Here is a 24225-nt window from a genome sequence, read left to right as displayed (position 1 = left end):
CAAAGTACAATTTTACCCTGCAAATACTCTTGGAACCCCCTTTCTGCAGATTAGGAGGGAAAACTTGATCCAGAGGGAAAGAAAATTTACCCCTTTGCCCAGGATCCTTGAACCTTTGAGACCTTTCTATTTCCTGACACTCCATTGTTCCTAACCCTGCTATTCACTTTATATGGGGTCACACCCTAAATCCTCCCACCCTCAGAGATCCAAATTCTCTTCTCCCCAGTTGCTTGCTGACCTTCCCCCATATACACATCTCTTCCAAACCCCTGTTTTCATCCTTTTCTTTGATAAGTCCTTTAGGCATTCAAAGTTCTTAGAACTTTATTGCTTCCTGTTCAGTGGTCACCATTTATGAAGTCTTTGAGGCTTTCATACTCAGTACAGACTGCAACTTGTAAGGGCTAACTGCCCTTACTTGTGCTTGCCAATTGTCAAAAAACAGTTTAATCAATATCTACCTGATTGCAAATGTGCTTTTGGCATCCATCATGCTGTGAATCAGATGTAGGAGGAATTCCTCACCTTGGGAACCTCTGTTTCTCAAGGGCCCCTCATAACTGCTCTCCTTAAAGTCATCTACTCCCTTCCCAAATTGTGATAATCCATTGCTCCCCATACAGTGAATCCTGTGTACACCAAGCACTGCTGCTTGAAATCTTACGTAATTGAGTGATCTCACCTCACCTTCCCCTCCTTTTTGCTCTTCTCCTGTCTCCTTGTCACTTAATAACATCATTTATTCTTTTTTTATTGAAGATTTTTGTTTTCAAAACATATGCAAGGATAATTCTTCACCACTGACCCTTGCAAAAAACCTTTTTCCAATTTCCCCCCCTTTCTCCCATCCTCTCTCCTAGATGGAAGTAATCCAATATATGTTAAATGTGGTAAAAATATACATCATTTATTTTTGATAGGCCATACCCCACCTTGAGAAATGAAGGTAGACGCCCCAGGCCTGCTCTATCAACTCTTCAAGGTTCATGATGAAGCCAAATGGAAACCTCATGTCTGCCAGTCCTGCTATTTTGGCTATTCATGACCCATCAGATGGGCCATATGTGCAAAAGTCATAAGGCATAGCAATGAGATTAATGAGAAGAAAATGGCATTGCTCAGAGTTTTCATTACCTAAAGTTGTATATTTTAAGAAAAACAATGAAGGAAAAAGGCCAAAGATCTGCAGGAGCACGCTTTGGAGGCCTGATCTTCCTTTCTAAGGATTTTCATTCTAAGGACTCCACATAGATTCCATTGAACTGTCACCCTCTCTAGGATTTAAATCTTGCTTAATTGTTTGCATGTATGATAGAGAGGTACCAGGAACAGGAGAACTCAGTGAATAGCTTAACACTGTCATAATAGGATGTTCCAAAAAACTCATTGCAGTTTTATACTTTAGTAAGTTAAAACTGTATTAAGACTTTGAGGATACTGTTTACATATAATTATTGCATTAACTCAAGTACTAATTACCCTTTACAGGAGAACCAAAGCATCAAAGGCTGATCCAGACGACCTTCTCTGACACAGAATCCATCTCAGGACAAAATATACATCAGAGTCTCCCAGAGGAAGGCTGACTTGTGTCCGAGGGGGAAGGTCCATCCCCGGGCGTGTTCATAGCACAAACTGCCCCAAAAGTTGAGGGGCATAGACCAATTCCTACCAAGCCACATCTGGTACTCACAACCCAGCAGGCAGTACATACTCCCTGAACTCTAAGTCCAAGGATTCCAAGCATCAGAAACTCATCTTGCATGAAAATCAGCCTGCTACTTCTTGAATTTAAGAGGGATTCCATGAATACGGCTTTGTTCTGACAAGGGATACCTTGTCCTGAGTTGTCTAAACCCCAGATATTTTATCTGCTATCTTACTGTTAACACCTTTGGGCCTCCTAACCCTTTTGGTCCTGAAGCAACAGTTTACTCAGTGTTCTGAGACAACTATGGCTTTGGTATTTGGTCTTCTGTTTGTCCTGGGTATTCTATTTTCTGGTCAGTTAGAGGCTAAAATCCAGCACTTTTCCAAATGTGACTCTCTGCCATTTCTACTGTTTCTGGTAAATTACCCAATCAACAATTTAAAAAATTCAGTTAAAGATCTCCCTGCATGCCTTAAACAATCCCAAACTTTTAATACCCCATTGAACAAACTCTTTTCATTTAAGTGTTCACGATCCTCAATTTTCCTTGAAGGGCCCCGAACCTTGTTCCTAATCATGTCCACTCTCTCTCTAAATAACACGTACCTACAAAGTTTCAAAAGTTGTCCCTTTGCTTCATCTGAACCTAAGCCCATGTCAAATTGCATTTCTGACCAGAATCGTTGGACTCGATACTTGAATAGTATAACACAGTTCCTGATCACCCATCAGCACTCTCTCTGCTCTAAATACCTTGTTTTGAATGAAGTTCAACAGACAGCTAGAAGTCTACTTTGGGCCCAAGTAACAAAAAACAGAGCCTATGAATTAGTCTTTTTCCCCACTCATTTACGAAACCGATGGAGAGAAAAGGATTTGAAGACTCCAATGAAATCTTTTCTCTTCCGCTCCATACACTGGCTCTCTAGGCTATCAGGAGAATAGATGGGCTATTTTACCAAACTATTGGACATGTAATGTGCAGATAGACACTAGAAGCCCCCAAAGCAGTAAGAAATTCAGCTTCCAAACGATACCTTCAAGGACCTAGATCAGACCAGGAACCCCAACAACTTCCTTTTCACCTTGTCCAAAACATTGCCTGAACTAGTTCCTCTTAGTGCATCCTGGTGAAAGAATATCTCTGCAACAGTTGAGATGCTAAACATCATAGATTGGAGTGACAGAATCCTGATTAGACTCCTTAACCTGTCATTTGATCAGTCTCAAAGGTTAGTTGTCAAACCTCAAGAAGGTGACTTGAATTTTGAGATATATTAGTCTGATCCCAAGGAAGCCATTCATAGTCTTTGCCAGAAGTACCAAAATATATCGGAGATCAACTGTTCTTTCTCTACATGTGATATCACATGTACTTCCATTCACCCTATGCCCACCTTGGGGAGGGCACATCCAAAAAGTTAGTCTCCTTCAATTATACAACTAGAGGAATTCTATATGTCACTCTCCCATCCCTAGCCTCCAACTCATCTTTTTGTGATTGCACATCCTTTCCTCAGTCACCCCTTTCTCAATCTTATTACTAGGTATCTTATCTCAGACACAGGTAGCCTATAGATATCTTTAGCAGTATACTTATAGGGTTTCACCATTTTATTCAAGGATACCATATATATGTACATTATATACATATATATGTATATTAGCAATCACTCCTTTACATTTGTGAAATAGCAAAAGTGAAATAGTTATCTCCCAGGATCCAAAAACAAGCAGCCTTGTTCTCCAAGGTTGAATAATACAACCTATGGAATTTATTCTCATGGCTAGGACTTAGATTAGGTGATCTTCATCCCAGGGCATTTTTAAAGAAAAATTAGGTCTTATGTAATAATTTAATGCTTTATCACTAGATGCCAAGCTCTCCTCATGAAGTTCTTATGGTTTTCCATTCTTTCCCCTTCTCCAAATGAGTCACAAAGGTTTCAATCAAGCTCCCTATAGACTCAAGACCCAATATTAACAGCTCTCTTTACAGTCCCCCACTGTATAACATTGCATCACTGACTAATCTACTCCAGCTAAATCTGATTGGGGTGAGGTGGGGAACTGTGGAAGAAAAGATATACCATTTGGGAACATCTTTTTGACTAAAATGGCAACCTCATTCTTTCCTTTTGGACAAGCTTTCCAGCCAGTCATCTGTAAGATCCACAAGTCAGGCTGCAAGAACTTCCAGCTAGTCATCCATAAGATCCACAAGCCAGGCTTCAAGAACTAATAGCTTGGTTAGTGATGCACCAGACTGTTGACCTCCCATTATGGGAGCCCAAAGTCAAATCCAATAATTAACTTTCCTCGATGGTCCATTTAATTTTCCCAGAATTTCGCTTATTGACTAATCCAAACCCTATTTTATTGATAGCTATATAATCAGGTACCATTTTCTGAGGAAGCTGAAACTCCTTTCAAGTAGCCTTCTTAATATGCAATCATTTTTCTTTATTTTATCTCAGCTTTTTTTGACCTCTTTCTTTGGTAAATGAGATTCTCCCAGAACTTTCTCTAATGTAAAAATTCTTCAACCATGGTTATCTTTGGAGAGGGTTGGCAGAACAGGTAGGTGGGAAGAATGTAACATGAAGAGATTGAGGATGACAAGGAATTTTAACTATTCAGGAAGACAAAAAATCCAGAATTCAGAGAAGAAAAGTTGTACAAAGGGTAAAGGGCCTAAATGAGATGAGATTGTAAGGAAGATGGACTTTTGCTTAGATGGGTGGCGGTATTGTTTGATTATTTTTTTTTTTTTTTTTGCTTATAAATAACAGGGATTAGAGGATCCATAGGCTGAGAATTTGAGTTTTTCAATAAATAAAGTTTTTCACCCCAAGGTTCTGCTCTTATCAGAATGTAAGCTCCTTGAGGGCAAGGAATGATTTTTGCCTTTGTCCCTTTGTGCCTAAGCTCAGTGTCTGGTATAGGGTAAGAGTTTAATAAATGCTTGCTGACTAATTGACTAGAATGTTTCCTCATCCCTTAGGTGGTTCCAGATAGCTCACAACAGAAAAAAGATTGTATAGCTTGTAGTTTGCTAAGAGGCCAGGAAATAAACATTTTATAAAATTGAATAAAAAGCACACTTTTATCTCCTTTCCATTTGCACCCCTTTTGATATTAAAAAATTGTGGTGAGGTAATGTTGAATACTTTATACTATGAACTACAAAAATAGAGTAATGAAGTGGAGTTCATTTAACAGTGAACCTTAGTGAGATGGAGCTGGAGCCAGGAAGTCCAGCCTCAGTCTCTTGGTACCTCTGTCATCCTGGACAAGTCACTTACCACTGTTTGCATTGATTTCCTTAGCTGTAAAATGCAATATAAAAGAAAATTGCATATCATTCTGATATCTTTGCCACAAATTTGGATGTGACTTAAATAACTAAACAACAAAATGTCATCTTGATTCTCTCTTATAGTTTGCTGAGTAAGCTCAATATATAACAAGGTGTATCTGAAGAAGCACATAATGTTGTTTATCCTGTTCTAACAGTTTTTTCTTTGTTGCGGTTAATTTTCTGGACTATATATCATTTTTCTCTTTCTAAAGCAAATATTTCTCAGAATGAAAAGTGGGGTTTTATTTATTTTTTTTTTTGTATTTCCGTTATTGCTGTATCTGGCTAGTATAGCCAGTGAGAACATTTCCTTCGATTTATCACATTAAAATAACAATATTGGTAAAATCTAATTGAGCTCATACATACACACTCTGGGTGCATCTCCTTGTTTGCAAGTTAAAAATCTGTCAACTTGAGTGACTTTGTCTTGGAGTTGTTTCCTTTTGATTTCCACTTTATAGAAAAATAGCAAATGGAAATAATCATTAGTTTTCCCATCCGTGCAGTCAGTTGGACTCTGCTGGTATCAGTAGCTGTGCTTTTGTTGATGAACACAACCCATATTTGTAGGGGGTTTGCCTCTAGAAATGTTGTGACCGGCTCCACATCTCTCCATAAACATCTCTGTACGTGTTTGGAAAGGCATAAAATAACACAGTCTAGTGAGAGAGCATGGAGTTTTTTTCGGCTTGTGAGGCTCAATCTTCTGTAACCATATATTTTCATTGCAGTGCTTGCTGACTCGACACACTTAGATGCTATTCACTGAAATAATGGAATTTTCAGAACATTTAGATGGTTCATGGGACAATGGAATAGAATCTTTGAAATCATACATATGGTTGCCATACTTTGTGAGACACAGGAGGGAGTTAGAGAGAGTCTTTGTTTAGGTATTCAAGCCATTAGTTCCTTGCCTAAAGCTTGGTAGGAAAGCCTATCCTCTCCATCCCCACCGCCTTCTTAAAAGTGTTTCTTCAAATAAATAAATAACTATGAAAGGAGGCAGTTAATGGTTCAGTGGATGGAATGCTGAGTCTGGAGACAGAAAAACATGAATTCAAATTCATACTCATTTTTTGTGATCCTGGAAAGCCACTTTCTGCTGTTTGCCTCAGTTTCCATATCTATAAAATGGGCTGGAGAAGGAAATAGCAAACTACACCAATATCTCCAGATTAAAAAAAATATTGGATATGTTTGAAGAATCAAAACAACACACTGATGAACAGAAATATGCCCTAAAGAAACTAGATTTAGATGTTTGAAGAATCAAAACAACACACTGATGAACAGAAATATGCCCTAAAGAAACTAGATTTAGATGTAATCTATTTCAAATTGGTACATTGGTATATAATAATAATAATAGTATTTGTATAGTTACTAAATGCCTTGTAAATATTCTCTCATTTGATTCTTACAACTACCCTGGCTCCTTTTTGCAGATAAGAAAACTAAGGCAGAAGTTAAGTGACTTGCCGAGGATCATACCACTAGTGTCTGGAGTTACAGCTGAAATCATGTTCTTTAAAGGGATTCAAAGGATTGCTGTAAAAATAAATCTCCCTAGTACTTATTTAAAAAGAGTCAGGGGCAGCTAGGTGGCGCAGTGCATAGAGCACCAGCCTTGAATTCAGGAGGACCCGAGTTCAAATGTGATCTCAGACACATAACACTAGCTATGTGACCCTGGGCAAGTCACTTAACCCCAGCCTTGGGGGGGGGGGGGAAGAATAAAAAGATTCAGTTTACCAACAGATGTTTTCCACTCAGATTTTCAAAAATAACTCTATTGCATAAAGGCATAATCCTAACTATAATTTGAAAGGCTGTATACATTCAGAACATTTATTAAACTCTCATGTGCAATGTGTTTGTTGAAACTATTTACTAATTTTCATCGACTCTGATTTGGAAAGTACCTCTTGGGTCCAGTCCAACCTGAGCAAGATCTGGCCCTAAAACATCTTCCATAACAATGATTCTGCAATATTTGTTTGGAAAGCATCAGTCTACCATCTGAGATTACTCATACATTCTGGGTAAACTCTAAGTTATTTTCCTTAATGTGCCTCCTGGCAGTTTTTACCTATTACTCCTAATTTATACCCTTGGCACCAAAGTAAATCTGATCCTTCTTCCGAATGAAGTATCACTTCAAGTGATATTAATAGTGAGACTTTAGTTAATAAGCATTTTATTAAGTACCACCTGAGTGCCAGGTATTGTGCAAAACTAAGTACTTGGGATAAAGAGAAAGGAAAGAGGTATCATAGGATAGTTTAAGAATATCCCTAATTCATCAATCAGTTTCACAGTTTTTAATCTACATTTTTATCAGATTTTCTTATATATTCATTTATCACTGAGAAGGTATAGTGGATGGAATTTTTCCACATATAATTATTTTATCTAATTCTATAAAATAGCCCACTGGTATTGCATTAATTCATAAATTAATTTAGGATTGCCATTTTTATTCTTACTTGTGTATCTATATCAACATATTTAATTAGGCCACTGTCCCTTTAGAGAAGAGAAGCTAACAAATTAATGAACTGGGATTTCATTTACACTTCTTTTGTCAAGGATAATTATTTGTTTTAAGCAAGTTGGTCAGTCTTGATTAAGGCCATTAGTGTCCGCCGTTAAATGAAATCATTTTTAATCTTTTTGCAAGTCAGTCTGATTTTCACAGTGTTTCATGGTTCACATCTGGAACCCAAGCTCAGCTGAGACTTAGAAATGCTAATTCTATAACCAAGGTACAAGATTTTTAAAGTAACAGATAATTAGTCTTAATATTGTAAGTTTAAACAAAATTATAGTTTATGAATGCCTCTTAATAAAGATAATAGCTGGATGGTTGGTTTTTGTCTAATACAAACAATATCACATATACATAGAACTTTAAAGTACAAAGTACTTTCCTTATCATCACACTTAAGGTATATACAATATACCATCTTTCTCCATACGTTGTTGAGGTTCTGCAATAGCAGTTTATTCTCAAGCTTTCTGTATTCCTCCCCTTTTGAGGATTCAGCCTGTCTTTAAGTCAAGAAGATCATTTTGAAAGAAGTGTGTGTTTGTGTGTGTTACCTTACATAGATTAGAATAGAAATTGTCCCTGATGCTGAAATAAAAAGTAAAAAATTTTCTTGAATGTACAGAAGTCTTTTTTATATCATTTACATTTCCCTATATACATGTTCCCTGACAGAGTGCCATCCCTCATAATAAAGAATAAAAAAGATTAAAAGAAAAAAGTCAGCAAAACTAACTAGCTCAGATAATATTTAGTGTTATTTAGATTATGTTTCAGACTCATATTCCTTCCCCCCGCCACTTTCACAGATAGGGAGAAGATTCCTTTTCATCATTTCTTTGGAGCCAGACTTTTGTCATTATCATTTTGTGTCCTGAATCCCTTAGACACTGGTGAAACTTAACCTTTCTTTGTTTTTGTTTGTTTGTTTGGTTGGTTTTTGTATTAATAATTAAAGGAAATGCTAAATTTCAGTTATAGATTAGTGAAAATAAAGACAAGATTCCCCCCCACACACAAGCCCCTTAAAAATCCATCCGTGGATCCTAGTTAAGAGCGCCCTTGCTTTGGAGAATTGCATTCTCCCTGCAGTGGAGGTCCAGAGACACGATAACAATTATTCATGGAGGACAGAGAAGGTAAGGCAGTTGTGTACCATGCTGCCTTCTACTGGTTATTGCCTCCGACAGCAAAAGAATGCCAGGAACATTTGCCTTCCTTTCATATGTGGAAAGGAAAGAGCGATGCTTCCCTTGCAGACAGTAATGTCTACATGTCCAAAGAGTTTTGTTGGTAAGTGAGCCCCAAAGCTTCAAGTGGTATGAGTGGTTTGGGGCTTTCATGAAAGCTTTTCAGGTACTTGTTAGTGGAAATCTGTGGTCTGTAAAATAGGAGCTATTTCCAAGGAAATCAAAGATCTTCTAGAGAGTGACATTAAAAAGTTACTCTCCCCTCCCCTTCCTTCTCTGTAGAAATTACCTTTTGGTACTAAACTTGGAGATAAACCTGAGTTTATCTTCTTCCATTAATGTCTTTTTTTTCACAATTGTTTTTATGCACTTAAAATCCTCTTCAAAGACTTAAAAATGTAAATAGTATTTTAATTTTTCCAATTATATGTAAAATTTTTCAATATTTATTTTCATAAAGTTTTGAATTCAAAATTTTTCTCCCCCCACTAAGACAGCAAACAATCTGATATACATGTGCAATCATAAAATGTATTTCCACATTAGTCATATTATGAAAAAAAAAGAACAAAAGGAAAAAAAACTATCCCAAAAAACCCAAAGAATTCCATCATTTTTTCTGGAGTGGATAACATTTTCATCATGAGTCTTTTGGAATTGTTTTGGATGACTATTTCTGAGAAGAGCTAAATCTGTTATAGTCGATCATTGCATTGTTTCTGTTACTGTGTACATTCTCCTGGTTCTGCTCACTTCACTCAGCATTAGTTTATATAAGTCTTTCCAGGTTTGCCTGTTCATCATTTCTTATAGAACAAATATATTACATCACATTTATAAGTTATTCAGCCATTTCCCAACAGATGGGCATCCTTTCAATTTCCAATTCTTTGGCACTGCAAAAGGAGCTGCTATAAATATTTTTGTTCACTCAGGTCCTTTTCCCTTTTTATGATCTTTGATGTCTTAGAAAACAAGAGGAATGCTAGCTTTGTGACTCTAAGCAAGTAATTAATTTTGCCATTAGGCATTAGGCAGATCTCTAACATTACAGAGAAGATACCATCTTGCATTGGTAATGAGTTTCCTTTTTGGGAGAATTTTTTATCAATGAAATGTCAGGACCAGTCTCTACTCTCATTCTTTTAATTAATTATTTTTATTTTTATAGTTTCTGTGAAGGTGAAGGTCTTATATCTCCTAATATAATGTAAGCTTATCAAAGGCAAGGACCCCTTTTATTAGTCTTTGTATCTCTACCAATATTTCATGCTGTGTGTTGCATTTAAATGCATGGATGTTCAGTAGACAGTTTGTTGGAACAAACTTAGGTTGCTGCTCTCTGGTTTATCAATATTGGTAGCTCAGAAGTAAAGAAAACTAGCATTGGCATCTCTAGCTTAGCCATTTTACAATTAGCATCTCTCCTCTGACCATCCAAGTATTTGCCACTAAGACTGGGAGAAATGAAAAATAGCTCTCATAAAAATGGAATTTCTTATGCAAAATAAGAAAACACTTGTTCAAAGCAGCAGTTTTTGCTGCCTTTAAACTCTAGTATAAATGTTTTGATTACTTTCTAAATATTCTATATTATTTCTTCCCAACCCCCCTCCCCCACATCTATATGTGTCATTGCATGGAAGTTTGGCCTGGGAATTCTAGGAATTAAAGTAATGGATTGGAATTTTAAGAAATGGGAGGAGAGGTGACAGCTTCTTAGAAATTCCTTTGGCATTTAGTTAAGGAAGTCACGGAATTTAAAAGCCCCTTTCACTTAGGAGAATGGAAGAGGTTACTAACTTTTCTCTAGGACACCTGGATGCACTTAGGATCAGAGATTTAGGAGCTGAAGGGAATTTTAGAGATCATTTAGCTCAATTTCACATTTTACCTAGGAGGAAACTCAATCCCAGAGAGATTCATTATTTTGCCCTAAGGTTGTTTTGCTGGATACTACAGTTTTTATGAGGTTTTTTTCTTTTGTTTCAGTTTAGGGGGAAGAGTTAAGAGGGAGAAAGGAAACAGAGCCTTCTCCCTTTGACCCCAGAAAAAGAGAACAAAAAGAATCACAGAAAATCAAAATAGGTTTGAAGTTTACATATTGAATTTATATATTTAAAAGGAAATTTTATATATTAAAAATAATAGAGATTCACATTGTATTTTGAGTATACAGAAGTGCTCACTTTATTTATGTTTATTGAAGATAGCAGATTAATAGTGGATCTTTGTAACCTTCCCATGTTCACCTTCAAGTAACTGTAAGATAATGTTCCAGGACAAATCCAGGAACCAGCAAGGAGATGGTGTGAAGCAATCTTTTAGTCCAGGAGACTTTGAGGATTGGCAGAAGGGGATCCTCTCCCTGTAAGGCTGGGAATGCCATAGTCCAAAATAGGAAGTGCCCTAGTGAACCACAGCAAGCTCCACCTCAGCAAATCAGCAGGAGATCCTGAGCCCCAGGGTGGTGGAGCAGTAGATACCCACAAAGAAGTCAGGATGCTTAAAAATTATGGAGGAGAAATAGAAGAAAGACTGGGAAAAGAAATGTGTGATGCAAAAGAATTGTGAAAAAAAATCAACAGCTTGGAAAACCACTTAAAAGTAGAAATGGAAAAGGATATACAAAAATCCACTAAAGAAAATAAACACCTTAAAGAGAATAACTGGCCAAATGGAAAAGAAAGCCTAAAAGCTAATTGAACAAAGCAGGTTAACATTTAGGAGAAGTGTATACTAATCACTGAGCCATCAAAAAATCAAACAAATTCAAAAGAATGAAAAAAAAATGGAAGAAAATGCCAGTACCTCATGAGAAAAATAACTGACCTGGAAAATAGATCCAGGTGAGACAATATCAGAATTACTGGATTACCTGAAAGCTATAATCAAAAGGAAGACCTGAACAGCATCTTCCAGGAAATTATCGAGGGAAACTGCCCTGATGTCTTGGAACCAGAGATCAAAATCGGCACTGAAAGAATCTATCAATCACCTCAGGAAAGACATCTCCAAATAAAAAGTACAAGCAACATAACCAAATTTCAGGTCAAGGAAAAAAAATACTAAAAGTGGTCAAAATGAAACAATCCAAATATCAGGGAGTAATAATCAGGATTACACAAGATTTAACAAATGCAACATTAAAGAACTGGAGATCATGGAAGATGCTATCATGAAAGTCAAAGGAGCTAGGGCTATAGTCAAGAATCACTTCTTTGGCAAAATTGAGTATAATCCTTTAAGGAGAAAAATGGTCATTCAGTGAACTAGAAGAATTTCTTTCTCTCTCTTTCTCTTTTTTTCTTCCTCTATCTTTCTCTTCCTTTCCTTCCTTCTCTTTTTTACTCTTTCTTTTGCTCTTTCTCTCCTCCTTTCTTTCTCTTTCCCTTTCTCCCTTCTTCCCTCCCTCCCTTCTCTCTCTCTGTCTCTCTCTCTCTCTGTCTCTCTCTCTGTCTCTCTCTCTCTTCCTCTCTTCCTCTCTCTCTCTCTCTCTCTCTCTCTCTCTCTCTCTCTCTCTCTCTCTCTCTCTCTCTCTCTCTCTCTCTCTCTCCCTCCTCCTCCACCCCCTCTATCAAACCCAAAAGAAGCATAAATAGGAAAAATGGAGAAAGAAAACATAAGGAATTCAATAGAGCTGAATTTTTACATCCCTACATGGGAAAATTATACTGGCATCTGCACAAAATAATCCATGTCATAAGGCATAAAACTTTTAAAATCAAAGAAAAGGCAGAAATATTAAATATATTCTTCTCAGATCATAATGCAATAAAGATTACATCCAATAAAGGGCAATGGAAAGATAGAATAAAAACTAATTGGAAGCTAGTCTAATGCTGAAGAATAAGTGAGTCAATAACTGAGTTAAGTTTATAAGAATGTAAGCTATTCTCCAACTGATTAATGATCAAAGGATACGAACAGCTAGTTTTCAGGTAAAGAAATCAAAGAGATAGATAGATAGATTAGATAGATAGATAGATAGATAGATAGATAGATAGATAGATAGATAGATGAGGAAGTATTCTAAATCACTTTTAATTATAGCAATGTAAATTAAAATAACTCTAAGATACCGCGCCATACATATCAGATTGGCTAATCTGACAAAAAAGAAGTGATAAATGTTGCAAAGGATGTGGGAAAATTGCTAATGCACTGTTCATAAGCATTATGAACTGATTCAACTATTCTAGAACTCTGTCCAAAGGGCAACCAAACTGGATATCTTTTGACCTAGCAATACCACTCCCAAATAAATCATTAAAAGGGGAAAAGGACTTACATATGCAAAAATATTTATAGCGCCCCTTTTTGTGGAGGCAGAATATTGAAAAGTGAGAAAGATGCCTATCAATTGGGGACTGGATGAAGAAGCTGTGGTATAATTGTAATGAAATATTATTGTGTAATAGGAAATAATGAACAGGAAGATCTCAGAAAAACTGGAACTGATGCAAAGCAAAATAAGCAGACTTAAGAAAACTTTGTACTTAGTCCTTGTTGCTGGTTATTCTGATCATAAGAGTAGTTCCAAGGAAAATCTGTATTAGGGTCTGCTGCTGTTAGTGCAGAAAATGACCAGTACCTATGCAGTTGACTTTCACATCTGACCTAGCTAAAACCTTAATTATTTTTCTCCTGAAATGAGATCTTTGGGGAGTTCTAGACCTGAAAATTTTAAATGTACTATATTATATTTTTCCTATTGAAAAATTGTAAAAGCTGAGATTCAATGTAACATCTTTTCTTTTGAGAGACAGCATTGTGCTAATGGAACAAACATGATTTAGACTTTCAGAAGATCTGAGTTCAAGTCCTAGTTCTTGACACTTTCTTGGCCTTTTACTGTAAGTAAATCACTCAGTTTGTCTGAGCCTTAGAAACTTCATCTGTAAAATTAGAATAATACTTGTATTAGTGATCTCCTGGGCCTGTTGTAAAGAAAATGAACTGTTAACCTTGAAAGTGTTATATAAATCCCTTTTTTCCATTCCTTTTCTCTGTAGGCATGATGGTGAATCACTTACCTGGTAGAAAAGACTCTTTGAATTGGTTTCACTGAATTTGTGGTCTTTTACATAGATATCTTGAAAAAAAACATTCTGACTAGGTAAGAGCCTACTTTTATTTTCTTTTATTTCCTTACTAAAGTCTCTAGCTAAACAGCCACATATTTGAGGGAAGGGATGGGGTTTAACTTGGGTCAGCAGAAATAAATGGGGATTTTTTTGGTTTGTTTTTATTGAATTGATTGGGTTCCTAGAAAGACTAGAGGGAGGAAAACAACACAATACAATACAACAATTTTCTGGTGCTAAAAAAAGTAAGAATAAAATGTAGAACAATGTCTTATTTCCAGTTTCCACAGGCAATTATGTCATGAAACCTATGTGAAAACCAGATTTGCTACAAGAGAAGGGAACATGCATGTGGAACCCAAAGAATTCAAAATCCATAGAGAAACTTGTATATTTATGAAACAGAACAAAGGAGTACTTTTTAAAAGGGAAGGCATAGGAGGAGGAATAAGATAAAATCCTTCCTAAAGTGGAGGAGCAAGGCAGTGGCATTCTTTTCCTTTGGGAACTGCTAGTCAGGCTGTGAATATAGGATGATTCCCATATCTGCAGATTATATTTGTGCATATTTGAACAAGCAAATTTCCCAGCCTGGCACAACCTGACTGGCACCTGTCTCAATACCCAAGAACACACCGTGAATCCAATTTGGGATACAAACCACAAATTATGTCAATTTTGGATGGGTCTAATTTGTCTTTAACACATTTAGGGTGTGACAGTTAAAAAGTTCCAGAGACAATTTTGAGATAATTTGATCATTTTATTAATAAGGTCAGTTTATTAATAAAACCATGGTCATTTGGCCAATTCTCTTAGATGAAAGTTGTGGGTTCAGAGTTTATAAGTGTTTTTAAGAATGGGTGTTTCCAAGAGTGGCAATCAACTCTAGTCAATAAATAAAATGAATATTACATTGAGAGACTGAACTATTAGGATGTTGTAGTATGTGATCACCACAAACTTGTTAGTAATCCAAATCTTGGTCAAAGAAACATCAATTTCCATATCATCTGACAAAAGGAAGAATCAATGTTTCTCAATTTGCCTGACCAAACACAGTGAGCAAAAATGCACCCATTAGCCCAAACTTAGAATTTCTTTTACTGTATGATTCAATCTTGGCCTGGGTAAATCTTTTTTTATTTTTATTTTTAAAGCTTTTTATTTTCAAAATATATGCATGGATAATTTTTCAACACTGACCCTTGCATAGCCTTGTGTTTCAGATTTTCCCCTCCTTCCCCCCACTCCTTACCCTAGATGGCAAGCAGTTCAATATGTGTTAAACATGCTAAAGTATATGTTAAATCCAATATATGTAAACATGTTTATACAGTTCTCTTGCTGCACAAGAAAAATCAGATCAAAGAGGAAGGAAAATGAATAAGAAAACAAAATTTAGCGAACAAAACAAAAAGAGTGAAAATGTTGTGTTGTGGTCCACACTCAGTCCCTGCAGGCCTCCCTCTGGGTGTAGTTGGCTCTCTCCGTCACAAGATCATTGGAACTAGCCTGAATCTTCTCATTATTGAAGATGGCCACGTCTATCAGAATTGATCGTCGTATAGTATTGTTGAAGTGTATAATGATCTCCTGGTCCCGCTCATTTCACTCAGCTTTAGTTCATGGAAGTCTCTCCAGGCCTTTCAGAAATTGCTGTTCATTTCTTACAGAACAATAATATCCCATAACATTCATATACCACAATTTATTCAGCCATTCTCCAATTGATGAGTATCCACTCAGTTTCCAGTTTCTAGCCACTACAAAAAGAGCTGCCAGAAACATTCTTGCACATGCAGGTCCCTTTCCTTTCTTTAAGATCTCTTTGGGATATAAGCCCAGTACAAACACTGCTGGATCAAAGGGTATACACAGTTTGATAGCCCTTTGAGCATAATTCCAGATTGCTCTCCAGAATGGCTGGATTCTTTCACAACTCCACCAACAATGTATTAGTGTCCCAGTTTTCCCACATCCTCTCCAACATTCATCATTATTTGTTCCTGCCATCTTAGCCAATCTGACAGGTATGTAGTGGTATCTCAGAGTTGTCTTAATTTGCATTTCTCTGATCAGTAGTGATTTGGAGCACATTTTCACATAACTAGAAATTATTTTAATTTTCATCTGAAAATTGTCTGTTCCTGTCCTTTGACCATTTATCAGTTGGAGAATGGTTTGAATTCTTATAAATTTTAGTCAATTCTCTATACATTTTAGAAATGAAGTCTTTATCAGAAACCTTAAATGTAAAAATGTTTTTCCCCATTTATTGCTTCCCTTATAATTTTGTCTGCATTAGTTTTATTTATACAAAAACTTTAACTTAATATAATGAAAATTATCTATTTGGTGTTCAATTATGAGTTCCAGTTCTTCTTTGGACACAAATTTAATGTTCTTCTAATTTGCTTATAATACTACTCTTTATGTCTAAATCATAAACGCATTTTGACCTGATGTGGTATTAGGTGTGGGTCAATGCTGGGTAAATCTTTAAGAGAGATTTCCTACATCATTAGAAAAAGGGGGAAAAAAAAACTTTGTCCCTTCATAGAGTAATTAATTATTAAATATAAGAGAAATACTTATTGTTTTCAAAGACCTTCTGTGTGCTCTGGGTACAGTGTTTCTGGGAACTATGGCAATTCAAAAAAGACAAATTCCTTTAACGCCCCCTTAACATTGGTGAGTAAGGCAAAAAGGTAGTTTGATTTTTTTTTTTCAATGAGCAGAAAGAGACCAATTAAGATCTATACATATTGCAATTAAAACATCCATTTACTGAGCATTCACCTTTCAAGGAGCTTAATCCAGTTTTCTGGTTAAAGCTCATTAATTAGAACATATGTATTGCTGAAACATATTTGTTAGATGAGGAGGTATTTGATTTGTAAGGGAATTTCTGGTTATTGGGAATAGAGTATTAGACTAATTTTTTCTTGGCATCTTTTATTTTTTAATTTTTAATATTTTTATTTTCAGAATACATACAAAGATAGTTTTTAACATTCACCCTTGCAAAAACTTGTGTTCCAAATTTTTCTCCCTCCTTTCCCCCCCGCATTTTGCTCTCCTAGACAGCAAGTAATTAAATATAGTAGACTAAATTTTCTATAAAAGATTTAGTATTAAAAAAAAAAAAAGGCTTGGTACAAAAAATAGATTAGATTATGAAAATTTTAGGATAAAAATTCTGATTAAAAATTTACTAGAAAGTATTTGGTACAATCATATAGACTAACTATTCTTAAACATTAGTATAAAAGCTTGTTATAAAATATAGAGTAAATTTTCTGTAAGAAATTTGAGAGAATAAGGTAGCTAAATGGCTCTACCCATTGATAGAGGCCAACCCTTAAGTCAAGAGGATCTAAATTCAAATCCATCTTCAGACACTTAACACTTATTAGCTGGGACCTTGGGCAAGTCATTTGTCTTTGTCTTGATGAGACAGAGAGACAGGGGGAGGGGGGGGGGGAAGGGTCCCAATGGTCTTGTGATAGAGAGAGCCATCTGCACCTGGAGAAGAGGACTGTGGAAACTGAACATAGTATTTCCACTGTTTTTATTATTTGCTTTTGTTGTTTTCTTTCTCATTTTTTTCCTTTTTGATCTGATTTTTCTTGTGCAGCATGACAATTGTGGAGATATGTATGGAAGAATTGCATATGTTTAACATATATTGGATTACTTGCTGTCTAGGGAAGGAGTGGAGAAGGGAGAGAAAAATTTGGAACACATTTTGCAAGGGTGAATGTTGAAAATTATCCATGCATATGAAAATAAAAAGCAGCTTTACTTTTTAAAAAGGCATATTTCCAAAAAGTAAAAAAAAAATTGGCATAAAAATATATTTACATTTTCTACAAAAAAAATTCAATTTATAAGAATGTAGACTTAAATTTTATTGGTTAAAAAATTAGAATGAAAGTGTAGGCTAAATTTTTGTATACAACTTTGTATAAACCAGAGATTATTTTTTTTTTGTAAAATATAGCCTAATTTTTTGTAAAAAATTTGGCATAAAACTATACTTAAATTGTCTTATAAAATTTAGAATAAAAATGCAGGCTGAATTCTGATGAACTTGTGATGAAGGTAGAGGGGATCATGGGGACTGACTGTTAATCATATTGTATTTTCATTTTTTGCAGTTGTTTGCTTACTTGTTTTTTCTTTCTCATTTTTTCCCCTTTTGGTCTGATTTTGTGCATCATGACAGATGTGGAAATGTGTTTGGAGGAATTGCACAGATTTAACCTATATTAGAATGTTCACTATCTGGGGGAGAGGGGGAAGTAACGAGGGGGAGAAGAATTGGGAACACTAGTTTTTGCAGAGGTGAATGCTGAAAATTATTTTTGCATGGTGTTTTGAAAAATAAAAGGCTTTTATTATTTTAAAAAATGCAGACTGTCTTTCATAAACAACTTAATATGAACATTTGGCATAAAATGTAGACTATATATAGTCCATGTATATAGTCTATATAATAATATGTAAAATATGCACTGTTTACAGTCTATGTAATGTATAAGATATATGCTATATATAGTCTACATAGTTCTATATAAAATAATACATGAAATATAAACATTTTGCTAAAAAAAAATTTAGTATAAAAACATGGACTAAGTTGATAACTTAATGTCAAAAATACAGATTAATCTAAAATTTAGTATAAAAATAGACCTAAATTTTCTGAAAAAGATGTATTACCAAAAAACTTTGATGCGTAAAGACTGACTTAGAAACGCTATTGTCTCGAATGGCTACCTTCGAAAAGGCTCCGTCTGTACGAAAGGGGGGAAATGGGTGCTGGAAGACAATGATTGTGGCTATGGTGATTTTAAGATTTGGGGCAGTATCACATTTTAAGTGTCTCTTTCCCCTCCCTTGATATAAAGGGCCTGGAGTAATGATTGAGGTGTGACCAGTCAGACGAAAAGAATGGAAGAAGGTGGCCCCTACTCGGACCCCCTCAGAAGCGCCGCCCCTGCAGCGCATGGCCGAGGAGCGAGGTACTCGGAAGCCTGGGAGTACTTCCACCTGCCCCTGGCCCGCTCGGGCCTCCCCGCCAGCCAGTACGCCACCTGCAGGCTGTGCGGAAAGCAAGTCAGCCGGGGCCCGGGCTTCAACGTGGGAACCACGGCTCTGTGGAAGCACCTGAAGAGCATGCATAAGCAGGAGCTGGAAAAGAGCGGGCACCGGCAGAGTGGCCTCCGCCCCGAAGCCCCGCCGTCCCCCCTTCCGCCCGCCCCGCCCGGCCTGGAGGGAGACTGGGCACGGTTGATGGAGCAGATGGGGGCGCTGGCCTTGCGGGCGAGCCAGCGGGAGAGGGAGCTGGAGAAGCGGGAGCGGGCCGCGGAGAGGAGGGAGCGGCTCCTGGACCTGAGGAAAAGGGCCCTGGAGGAGGAGGAGAAGGATTTGTCGGAGAAGCGGCAGGAGCTGCAGGCCGAGAAGGAGGAGCTGCAGGCCCGCCTCCTGCTGCTGTGCCAGAGGGAGAGCGCGTTAGCCCTGGCCGCCACCCCGCTGGCCACCCTCATCAAGGAGGAGCAGGAGGACCGGGGCCAGGGCGGCCTCGTCACCAGAGTCCTGTTCTAGACCGAGGCCTTCTCGGGAGAGCCCTCACAGCTTCTCCCGCCCTTCCTGCCGCTCCCAGGCTCGCGGCTTCAGCGCTTCCGAGCTCCTCGAGACCCGCTGCCCTGCACCGGCCACTTCTCGGCCCGGCCTCTGAGTGAGGTTTTTGCCCTGTTGGGGCCTCCTCCTTTTCCCTCTAAGTGTTGTGATGCTGTACTTCCGTAAGTGTTCACACCCACAGTCCCGGCTCACGCGGTAAATGCTCAGCCAATGTTTTATCTGTGCGAGTCACACGCCCGCGCCGAGAGCAGTCCTTCGAGACGGGGCCGGGACGCAGGTCCTGAATGGGCCCTTTCTGGTGCTGAGCCCGAAGCCCCTTCACTTGTGCTTGTTTAATCCCCCGCAGAAGGGAATGGTGGCTTCTCTCAGCGCACAGCCAGCGCAGTGGCCGTACGGCCCGAGGGCTCACAGAGAACCGCAGTAATGGCCACTTCCTGGGAAACGCGCGGTCACAGAGACAGAAATAAAACCTCCCTCGTCCGAGAACTTGCTCCATCAGGAAGGGGCGAGTTCTCTTACTCCGTAGTTAGTCACGCTCCGTGCCCTCCTTCATTTACATGAACATGTCCAATAAATATCTCTTGACATTTCAGTCTTTTCCATGTACAAATGCATTTGATTTATCTTTATGCCAAAGAAAATTCTCAACTTTGATCATTGTTCCAGGTAATGATATAGACCTCTTTCTTCCTTCCTTCCTTTTACTGCCAAACTTCTTGGAAAAAAAAATATTCTGTCTTGTTTGGATGCCTCTACTTTTTTCCATTCTAAAATCCCTTGAAATCCAGTATCCATCCTTTCTGCAATGTCTCTTTTCCATTATGGCTGTTGCTACTCTAGGTCTCCCCTTTTCCCCCCACTGCTGCCCAGACCTCTCAGCCTTCAGTCTTTCTGATGAGGAATAAACTGAGGTTCTAAACCGAGATGAGTCGGTTCCTTTTCTCCTGGGTCTGATTCTCTCTCTCCTTCCCCAAAGTGACCACCAAGCACTCGATGCTGTATGGAAACAGTCTTTATTGATAGTAAAGGGATAGACAGGCCTTTGGCCTCCAGGAAGGCCAGACTGCCTGCAAGGGGACGCCAGTTGGTGGGCACAAGGCTGGTGTACACCAAATGCAAGGATTCCATTTTTCAACCTTCCTTTTATACATAACTAGAGTCATCAAAACAAGGTTTGCACAGAGATGTTATCCAGAGGTTCCTGTCAGTAAGACAGGAATTCTCTGTTGTTATCTCCTTCCGCCTCTCCCAAAAGGGAATTTCCTGCTGGTATTTGGCCTGTCTGAACAGATCATTAGAATGGAGGCTGAAGACCCAAGGCAACTCAGATAGCCTAAACTGGTTTGACCAGATCTTGTAATCCAAGATTAGTCCCAAAGGAATATCAAAGGGGGCTATCGCCCCTGTCATTTCTACTTCACTTTAAGCTGTCAGATAAATTTTATTAATGTGGGTCATGTCATTTCACAGCTCAAATATCTCAAATATCTCTCCATTACCTCCTAGATAAAGTCCAAAATCAGTGTTCCTGGCCTTGACGACCCTTGGAAATCTGATCCCCAAATGTTCCAGCCTTATTGCCTATAACCTCCAACAATGTAAACTTGAAGGAAGGGATTTTTTTTTTTTTTTTAATATCCCAAGGGCCTAGCATGATGCCTGGTACATAGGAGATACTAAGTAAGTACTGAATGAATGAATACTACTCTCCTATACATGCCTTGTGCTTTAGTGAAATTGGACTATTTACTATTCACAAAAGGACCCTTGCTTTCATGAGAAGACTGCTGCTAGACACCACCTGTCTCATTGGCAATGGGCTTACCAGCTATGGTTTTAAGTAAATCCCATTCCTCTCTGGATCTCACTTTCTTACTCTAAAAAATTAGTTGGCTGAGGGGCAGCCAGGTGGCGCAGTGGATAGAGCACCAGCCCTGAAGTCAGGAGGATCTGAGTTCAAATGTGACTCAAACACTTAACACTTCCTGGCTGTGTGACCCTGGGCAAGTTACTCAGTCCCAATTGCAAAAAAAAAAAAATCAGGAGGTTCTTAATCCTTTTGGTATCAGAGATCCCTTTGGCAGTGTAATGACATCTATAGATCCCTTATTAAGACATTGTTTTTAAATAGTTAGGGTAATAAGGAAAACCAATTATATGAAAAACAGTTATCAAAATTTTGGGGAAAATATTTATGGACCACAGATCAAGGACCTCTGCTTCCTTTCACCTTCAGATCTTATGATCCTATGACTAAACTAAGGACCATCCATCTTCAGATAGAATCTCAAGAAGCGGACCCCATCCTTGTCTGTGAGCCAAATTCACAGCCGGAGAGAGCCACTCCCTTGAAGATGCTCATGACTTTTATACATTTCAGACAAAGAACCTCCAAAATCCCACCCTCTTTATGTTGTGATTGCTCACATAAACCTTTATTACCTGATTTGGTCAGTGGAACGAAGTAAAAAGCTGATATATGGCCTCTTCAGCCACGTGTATATATTTTTAATCCCTTCTTTGGACAATGGAATGTAGTTCAGGCCTTATCTAAAATCACATGACTGGGGCCCATCGGGCTGATCTACTTCAGTTAACAGTCTCTGATCAAGATGTGCTTAATCTGTAAATTCTTCACCTTTCCACACACTTCCATATGTCAATAATGAATTTTAAATAAATCAGTAATAAAAGCTATTTAAGTAAATCCAAGAAAATTAACAAATTATAAACATTTCTGCCTGTTCACTCTAATGTTCTGGAAATTTTGCCCTTTCCCACTGATGAAGGAATGCTGAGGTATATATAAAGCCCTTTACAATCTACCTTTCCAGTCTTATTACACATTAGTGACTTGCCTGCATTCTGTAGCCCAGTCTACCTGATCTTTTGGCTGTTACACATATGCACATTTCTTATGTTTTCTTGTTTTCACACAAGCTGTCCCTCAGGCTTGGAATGCATTCTCTCATTTATTACAGAGTCCCTAGTTTGTTTGTTTGTTTTTTCCAGGCCCATTTTAAAAACCACCACCTAAATAAAGCCATCTCTTATTCTGCTTCCCTGTCCTTACCCCCGAAATTGTATTGTTTTGTATTGGAGTATATTGGGAGAGGGGATAGAACATAACCACTTTCATCATTCCTGGGTTTTAGATGGCCATGTGGAAGCTTAGGAGGGAGAGAAAAGTTGAGGGAAGACTTGTTGCTAGCCCTGTGTGATTCATTGTTGAGAGACCTGATCCTTATAACTTCAAGGCCATTCATTTTTGGCTATTTATCTGGAGGATCCCATGACCCTGTAAATGCATGAAAGGGAGCAGCCTATCCCTTCATCTCTCCCATCTCTTTCTTTCTACTGAGATTTCATTTAGATCATCAATTGTCAATATGTCAGCTAAAAAGCATGTCAAGCTAGGCAAGCCTGCAGCTGTTTAGGGGCTTTCTTAGTGTTTATTTCTTTTTGATCTTGGACAAATAAGTATTCCAAGCTGAGTATGTCCAGGTTTAGAGGCAGCGTTGAGAAACTAAGGTCCAGAGGCTTTAGGCTCAACTAGGTTAGATTAATTGACTGGTGGAAAAGGAAGCTTCTTCCTCAGAGAGGACAAACTTGCAAAAGAGGGTTTGCCTAAGAGGTTATTTTATTAGCAGGGATGCTGAAAATTAGGTATACAGTGCAGAACTGAGGTGAAATGTAAAGTACTTCATTAGAACAATAGACTGTTATTTCACCCATATTTGTGTGTGAATATATATATATATATATACACATACACACATAACGCACATTTGTATATATAAGTAAACTAACATCCCTGTTTGATATTACACATTACATACCTTTCTATTTTGGGTGGCAAGGGGAGGACAGAGACACCTAAATGTGAGCCATAATTTAATTTACTAGAGTAAATCATTTTAGGTCACTGGGGGTGTGGTCTTAACGAGACATCTAGTTAGAGGGCAGGCTCCTTAGGATTGAATCCTGTCTATGATGTATGTCTGGGTGTAAGGGTATAGGATGTGGAGTGGGCACATTAGTCCAGCCCATGTACCCTCTCAAGATTAGATGCATATATTTTTGGATATACTTATATGTATACATGTTGTTTTCATCTATGGAATATCAGCTCATTGAGAGCAAAGATGTTTTATTTTTGGTTTTATGTAGAAGGCAGGAAATTTGCAAAAGACTTTATATGAAGGCCTACATAGATGAGGCTTATCATGCACTGTCCTGTTCTACAATGTATATAGAAATGCTGTTTTATTAAAAAAGAAAAAACAAAAGGGCATCCAAGCAACTTTTTGTGAAAGTACAGAGCAGAAAATAAAGTAAAAGCTAAAAAGTAGCATAGACACAAAGGACAGCTTTAAAAGCTACAGGTTGAGATTACATTTAAAAAAAGAAAAGCCAGCTGTACACAATAGAAACTTGTCATTTCATGGACAATCCTTTCCCTCTAATCCCACCATTGTATATATGTAGAAATATTTTGTTCATTTCAAAATAAAAATAAATTTTGAAAAAAAATGTATTGTTTGGTGTTTGCTGTGAAACAATGAAAAAAAAAAAGTCTGAATAAAAAGAAATGAATGAAAAATTTTAAAAAGCAAATTGTACAGAAAGCCGGGCCAAGTGAAGGTCCTTGCCTGAATTTGGCCAGGTGAACTTCCTTCTCTTTAACTGCTCAGAGACAGAGAGAATTGCTAAATTGCATATAAAGAAAT

At 37.7% G+C, this 24225-nt stretch overlaps 1 protein-coding gene and 1 non-coding gene across 7 annotated transcripts in view; both read left to right on the top strand.

Moving 5' to 3' along the window:
• The window catches only part of ZBED3 (zinc finger BED-type containing 3), a 33627-nt gene extending 9843 nt beyond the window's left edge, over positions 1-23784 (top strand). For 3 of the 6 annotated variants that reach the window (XM_074282323.1, XM_074282320.1, XM_074282321.1), the window contains exons 2-3: positions 13775-13878; positions 18763-23784. In XM_074282323.1, the coding sequence (XP_074138424.1) occupies positions 18806-19459 (654 nt within the window). In that variant the 5' untranslated portion in view covers positions 13775-13878; positions 18763-18805 and the 3' untranslated portion in view covers positions 19460-23784. Of the gene's footprint in view, positions 1-1491; positions 8863-8893; positions 10848-13774; positions 13879-18762 lie in introns of those variants that run through there. The other 3 variants (XR_012484771.1, XM_074282319.1, XM_074282322.1) reach the window with 3 other exon arrangements.
• Positions 8694-8782, top strand: LOC141552411 (small nucleolar RNA SNORA47). The gene has a single exon (XR_012485200.1). It is a non-coding gene; the product is annotated as a small nucleolar RNA SNORA47 (small nucleolar RNA).
• Positions 23785-24225: the final 441 nt, after the last annotated feature.

The sequence above is a fragment of the Sminthopsis crassicaudata genome, chromosome 1 (genome assembly GCF_048593235.1).
Source record: "Sminthopsis crassicaudata isolate SCR6 chromosome 1, ASM4859323v1, whole genome shotgun sequence".
Taxonomy (NCBI): Eukaryota; Metazoa; Chordata; class Mammalia; order Dasyuromorphia; family Dasyuridae; genus Sminthopsis; species Sminthopsis crassicaudata.
The sequence above is the reverse complement of the archived record's forward strand: the minus strand, read 5'-3'. Positions and strand labels throughout refer to the sequence as shown.